General features: G+C 23.4%; 2 protein-coding genes across 2 annotated transcripts; both read right to left on the bottom strand.

Moving 5' to 3' along the window:
- Positions 1–146: 146 nt before the first annotated feature.
- On the bottom strand, positions 147–1,881 carry LOC126902245 (peptidyl-tRNA hydrolase ICT1, mitochondrial). Its single transcript, XM_050679313.1, has 4 exons — positions 1,593–1,881; positions 1,318–1,503; positions 1,081–1,250; positions 147–287 (listed from the first exon to the last, which is right to left on the bottom strand). The coding sequence occupies exons 1-4, from the start codon at positions 1,728–1,730 to the stop codon at positions 203–205; spliced, it is 579 nt and encodes a 192-aa protein (XP_050535270.1). The 5' UTR covers positions 1,731–1,881; the 3' UTR covers positions 147–202.
- A 1,525-nt stretch (positions 1,882–3,406) lies between these two features.
- On the bottom strand, positions 3,407–4,895 carry LOC126902244 (tubulin-folding cofactor B). The gene is made up of 2 exons (XM_050679312.1): positions 4,434–4,895; positions 3,407–4,122 (listed from the first exon to the last, which is right to left on the bottom strand). Exons 1-2 carry the CDS (start codon positions 4,773–4,775, stop codon positions 3,742–3,744), a joined length of 723 nt encoding a protein of 240 aa, XP_050535269.1. The 5' UTR covers positions 4,776–4,895; the 3' UTR covers positions 3,407–3,741.
- Positions 4,896–6,772: the final 1,877 nt, after the last annotated feature.

The raw sequence follows: 6,772 nt of genomic DNA, 5'->3' as shown, positions 1-6,772 counted from the left end.
CAAATAAACTAATATAACATAAAAACCTAGAGTTAATAACTTATTTGTAGCAATTTAACTTATAAATAAGATTAATTGTAATAAATATATAAATTTGCTATAGATAAAGAAGTAAGTTTTCCAAAAAAATGAGTTAGATTTCAAAATATAATGATAAAAAATTTATTTCAACTGAATTTTTAAAATAAAATATATAATTTGATTACATTTTTGAATCTTGACGGTTTCTCTTGGTAATAGATTTCATTTTTTTATCTACTAACCTTTTACGATTAGCAGCTTCAATCCTAAAAATTCATTAATTTATTAATAAAAATAATTAACAATACTCTTACCTTAATAAAGTACTAATATTATTAATGTAAAAATTTAATTTAATTTAACACCTTTTTTCTAGAATTTATTAAGATTACAAAATTTCTTAAGTTAAATAATACCTTAAAATGGCAGAATATTTTTATGATTTATAACACACAGTGTTATACAAAATTAAATGTTTGTACTACATAGTACTAAAAAAGCATAGTAGCTTATTACCCACAACACTTTTTTTTTAATTTTGTTGGGTTAGTTATAGGCTTTGCAAAAAAAATGTGTAAAACCAAAAATATTAAGAAAAATAGACATTGTTTATAATACCCTTTTAATATATGACATTAGATTAAAAATAATTAATAATCGTAACCATAGCATGGACGGAAAAAATTAATCAATAGAGAAATAATTTAATAATATAGAAAATCCTTACTTAATTAAATTGAACTGTGTATATACAAACACAATTCTAACATTTTGAATAAATTAGAATTTATTAAATATATATAAAACAAAAAAAATAAAGTATAATTTTTAGTATAAGAGTAGTAACAATAACCTATAATAATAGGTTAGATATTAATGGAAAAACCTTTCTTTAAAAATATATAAATTTAATGAATTAATGAAAATTAAACAGTCAGTATTAAAATTAAATATATCAAAGTATAAGTCAATATCAAAAAGTTATATAATAATGTTTTTATAAGTTTATAAGTTTTTGTAATTGTTTTTCAATTTATCAATAGTAAATTTTCTTTTCACCTGCGTCTAATTTTTTCTAAGGTTTCTTCAGTTTGTTGAGGTATTGGTTCAATTGCTTTCCAAATTAAAGAACGGAGACGATCCATAGCATCAGCTAAATTTAATTGTTGTGATCGAGTTTTTTCTGATCTTATTATTAAATATCCTTCTTTGGTCAACTTGGTTTTATTCTAAAAAATTACATATCAAACTTACAATTTAATTGATATAAAAGATAGAATATTCTGAAAAACTTACAATAGTAATTATTCGATGTCGCATACTATCACTTAGCCAATTTGCAGATTCCACTTTGAATCTAAGGTCTACTTTTGAATTTAATTTGTTAACATTCTGTCCGCCAGGTCCACTAGATGTACTGTATGTAATTTCTAATTCATCAATTGGTATGTATCCATTAAACTCGTCTTTTTTTGTAGGTATCTGTTTATAAAAAATAATAATTATAACAAAAAAAAAATCTTATAAATTACAATAAAATAATGTAGATCTATAATAATTGTATCAATTACTTGATCAGGTTGAGGAGTAGTTATTTTTAATGAACTATCAGGATATAAGTTTTTTAAACTAATAGCACTTGTATAATGGCTTGATCGCGATAATGTGGGAACCAATTTTGAAAAACATTTCAATAAGGTAAAACTCATCTTACTACTTTTAATTCTAACTCATATAATAATATGTTTCGACATCAATTATTGTAACTTAAATAGTTAAATGATCAAGAAAAGTATTGCAATTTTCCAGTATTTAAAAATTAAATTTTCGTATTGGTCATGATGAATAAATCCACCTTGTTATCAGTATACTGTTATCATTTTTTACTTTTTTATTATTGATTACAATTAATATGGACTAACCTCAAATACTCATTATAACTAGATAACTGACTTCCTGTAATATCCAATATTGAGCCTTGAAGCCAGGAAAAAGGCCATCAAAGGGCTATTTGATATAACATAATTACATGTATTTCAGTCAGAAAACGTGAACAAAGGGTTCTTTATTAAAAAAAATAATTGAAGTTGGCATTTTCCGGACTTAAATATTAATTTGTAGTCGCTATAAATAAAGTAATACATAACTGTAGGACTAACCATAATATGGTTAGTTCAGTGGTATATCTACTTCTCAAATCAATAATTCTTAAACTTCTAATTAGTTAATTGGTTAAAATTATACTTTTTCAGGAACGTATTTTAAAGAGATGAAAACCCCTGGTGTAATACTGTCGATATTTTTGAAAAATTAAATTTTAGAATTTGATAATTTATACTCAATTATTATACTTATTAATATAATATTAAGATGAAAAAAGTGATAGAACCAAAAAGTGTATTAAAAAAATAAACAAAAAGCAATTTTATCTTCTTTATTCTCTACTAAAATTGTAATTATTTGGTGGTTAATTAATTCTAAAAATGGGTGAATGATATTTCCATTTCGTTTACTGAACAATGTATGAAATGATACATATATCATTTCCAATTTTGTAAAAAATAAATTTTAAATGAATTCAAAAGATTTTTTGTTGAGCAATTGTATAAGAGTAATACTCAAGTACTTTCTAATTCTATTACAAATACTTTTTATGTTAGAAAAACTTTTTATTAAAATTATAACCCTAAAAACTTTTCATTACTACACTCAGTAATTTTGCTGTCCTTTTTCAAGGCGATCAAAACAATAAAAATATATCAGCCTAGCGAAATTGATTAAATAATTTTTAAACTATATATTTTAAGTTAATACATTCATTCATAATAATTACTAAATACCTTACAATAATATTAATATTATTATCTTATTTAGTGGTCTATTTAGAAATTTTTTATGGCGGATCTAGAGAACTTTTAGACACATTGAATCTTTCCATTGCTACTTTGTTTAATGGGGTCAGAACCTATCAACTCCCAGTAAAATATGCCAATGGTTTTATTTGATTTGAATAAACATCATAATCTTAAATACAATTAATGAACACCATAATAAAGTTATTTAAACTATTATATTTAGTTTTGAATCAAGACATAAAAAAGTTTAGAGTAGTAATAGTATTTGAATACTATTACTATAATACTTTTTATAAATTACTCAAATTCAATGCTACAATTTTAAAATTATATTATAAAAAAAAACTAATTACATTTTTTAATGCATTTTTATTATATAGTGTTCTCAAAGTTACAAATAAAAAAGGAATGTATCATTAGTTGTTTACAATTTGAGTAGTTAGCGAAGAAATAGATAATATTATAATTAAAATTGATACAATATTTGAAATGCATATTATACACAAAATAAATTATATTTTAAATACTATGATTAACACAATTAACATAAGCTCTAATATATAATACATTAAATATTATAATACAAGTGTAGTTTACAAAAATTATATATATATACACTATTTTTATAGTAAAATAATTGATATACAACTTTTAAAAGACTAATTTCTCTAAAAGAAAAATAAATATCCTATTTTTTTTTTTGCTTTTTATGGTCCTTAAGGACCATGAATTATGAATTAATATATTGTGTCCTCCTATCATTATTGCCACACACAAAATTATACATTCATCATAATATAATTATAAAAATTATTAAAGTAAACAAACTCTTTTCAGTAATAATAGTAAGGACAAGGATTAAAATTTAAAGTTCATCATCTATAACTGGAAAATCTCCCACTTCAACTGCAGATGGTGTGACAAATGATGCATATTTGGGAAGAGTTTCGAAATACCTCTTTCCATTTATAGAACCATCATGTTTACCATAAGGTTCATCATATTTAACTCCTACCCAATATCCACTCTTTTCTTCTATTTGACCTAGATACATGACTGTACCCCGCTGAATGGGTTTATTAGGTAATTTTATACAACATCTTTGACCAATTTTCATATTATCAATCAATTGTTTTTCAGCATTTTCTAATTTTTCTTTTTCAAGAGCTTCTTGTTTACGCTGTTGTATATACTCTGGATTATATTTACCTAGTTTGTTGTTCTTTAAAAAACTTTTTAATGTTTCCTGTAAAATTTTCAAAATATTATTCATTAAAATATTCATAACATTTGAAAAATCTTGAGCAAAAACCAGATAAAGTATGAAATTATTCAAAAAATACAAACAACACAAATTTAGTTATTGCACTGAAATTTAAAAGCCAGACACCTACATTTGTATGTTATTAACTTATCTAACAAATATATATCTGGTTTGTCCAGAACTATGAATAAAATTATATTTTTTATCAAACATTTAAATACATGCATTTTGAAAAAATTGGAAAACCATATTCTTGCAACAGAAAGATCAATTAATTTTATTTATATACATACCTGTTTTGCATCATATTCTTCTTCCGTCATTTTATAGCCATCTATAGAATCCTGATCTAAATTCTGAAAGGTAGGATCTTCAACTAATAATTGCATACCATTTTCAATTGAATATGAGCCAATCTGAGAGTCATCATCATCTAGCTTTGCGACAAATTTATCTTTGTCATAAGCTGACAAATTCATTGAATTAGCTGATCGACCAGTTACCATTTCTAATTTATTTTTAAGTTCGCTCACAGTCATTCCTCTTCTATATCTACGAGGATTTATTTCTGGCTCTGACAATGAAGTGCATACATAAACCTCAAGCATATTGGACAATTCTTTTATACTTTCCATTTCAATAGGTAAAAATTAAATTTAAAAATACTGATATTTCAATAGCAGACTATTCAGAAATTACTAAAAGAATGGAAACGACTCCAAACATGGTCAATGATTAAATGATTGCTTCCATAATTTTATCAGCGGCAATAATACATGATAACAAAACCAGTGTGTCTACACTAAAAATATGAAATTTGGTATACAAGTATATTTTTAACTTATTTATTTTTTTAAAAATACAAAATAAATAAAATAAAAATAAAACTATTCATATATTTTTTAGTTTTTCCAAACATTTTATAAAAAAGCTCGATTTAAAAATTCAATTTTAGCTTCATTACGGTTTTACTAAGATATGTTTTTTTTTTATTTATTATTTTTTTTTTGTGTCTTTTACCACTTTTTCTCAGCTCTTACCAAACCGATTTCTTTCAATGATACGTCAAAAGATCACAAATCATATCTAGTCGAAGACATTACCCTTAAAAATTGAAAGAAATTCCATCGTTCCCCGTAAATGGGGGAAACCTCCAAAAAAATTACAAATTTAAAAATCACTAATTTTTTCAATTTTTTTTACTTAAAATTGCATTACTTTTTCAAAATTGAACAAATCAATATCATTTTTTTTTTTAATAGATGCATAATGTCCTTACCTATCATTTGATATATTTTTTTTATTCATTTGATCCTTTACCTGTCCACAAGGGGGAATTCAAAATGATAACTTTTTCACAAAAAATTAACTTTTTAAAATTTTCCGGAAATACTGACACTTTTATATATATATATATATATATATCTTAAATTAAAGCTAATGTAATATACTTTATTATAGAAAAAACAAATTTCGGTCTTTATTTTGTCTTCACGGTGAAAATGGCAACTGTATGCTATTTTTGTGTTAAAATTCTCGATTTTATATTTTACATTTTTAACTTATTAATGTTATAACTTTTTGAAAAATGTATGGATCAATACAATTTTTTTATAAGAAATAATATTTATATACTTCTTTCATTCGACATATTTTTTTTTTAAATCGGACCATTTCCCTTAAAACAGAGGGGGGGGATTTAAAACATAAAAATGCATATAAAAAGTAGAACTTTTTCAACTTAATTTTCAGGAACATTCAGGATATTAAATTGATACTCCGATACGAGTGGTTAGTCAGTTGCTAAAGAGAGGGATGGCGACTCCAATTACTGATCTGATCTCTCGCTCGTCAAATTTTGGTGCCCCTGACCGAGTTTCGAACCTGTGGCAGTGCTCGTTAAGCACTGCCGCGTTACCGACTGGGCTACACCTTCCCTCTTATGTAAATATTTATAAAGTAAATTTAAATTTTAAATATTTTTAAATGTTTTAAATTTTAAACAAACACATTTAAAATGTCATTACTTATTATTTAATAATAATAATTATATCTGTTATTTAACTACTCAGACGCCAAAATATTAAATTTTTAGCAAAAACACATTTTTAAAGTTACAAAATAGAAATTGAGTCAAAAGTTAAGTTTAAAAAAATAATAATAAAGACAAATAGTATGTTCCTTGGTTATTATAAAAAATGCAGTATTTAAAAAAAAAACATTTACTTTTTGTTTTGCTTTTATGAAAAAATATTTGTATTTTACTAATTTCAAGTTCTAAAATATACATGCATTAAAATATAATAATACATATTATATGTAAATTTATGCATTTATGTGAATCAGATGTATGAGGCATACATTTATGTAGATTATAACACAATCAGGTAGTGATTGTCTTTAACACTTATTTAATAACATGCTTATAAATACATCAACATATTATGTTACACTATTATTATTATTATACTGATTCTATTAAGTAAAGTTAATATTGATTTGAATTATTTATCTTTAATATTATTATAATAATTAATTAATTAATTAATAATAATAACAAAAAATGAAAGCACATTTTATTTGTTACAAACAATTGCAAAGGATGATACTTTTAGATAAATTCCTGTAATAT

The sequence above is a fragment of the Daktulosphaira vitifoliae genome, unplaced genomic scaffold (genome assembly GCF_025091365.1).
Source record: "Daktulosphaira vitifoliae isolate Bord-2020 unplaced genomic scaffold, ASM2509136v1 Scaffold_3, whole genome shotgun sequence".
Taxonomy (NCBI): domain Eukaryota; kingdom Metazoa; phylum Arthropoda; class Insecta; order Hemiptera; family Phylloxeridae; genus Daktulosphaira; species Daktulosphaira vitifoliae.
This window is presented reverse-complemented; position numbering and strand designations above follow the sequence as displayed.

Coding starts and splice junctions, on each gene's coding strand:
- LOC126902245 (XM_050679313.1), bottom strand. CDS start 1,730: ATGAGTTTTACCTTATTGAAATGTTTTTCAAAATTGGTTCCCACATTA. Junction 1,251..1,317: donor GACATCGAATAATTACTATT/GTAAGTTTTTCA, acceptor GTAATTTTTTAG/AATAAAACCAAGTTGACCAA. Junction 288..1,080: donor TTAGAAAAAATTAGACGCAG/GTGAAAAGAAAA, acceptor ATGAATTTTTAG/GATTGAAGCTGCTAATCGTA.
- LOC126902244 (XM_050679312.1), bottom strand. CDS start 4,775: ATGGAAAGTATAAAAGAATTGTCCAATATGCTTGAGGTTTATGTATGC. Junction 4,123..4,433: donor AAGAATATGATGCAAAACAG/GTATGTATATAA, acceptor AAAATTTTACAG/GAAACATTAAAAAGTTTTTT.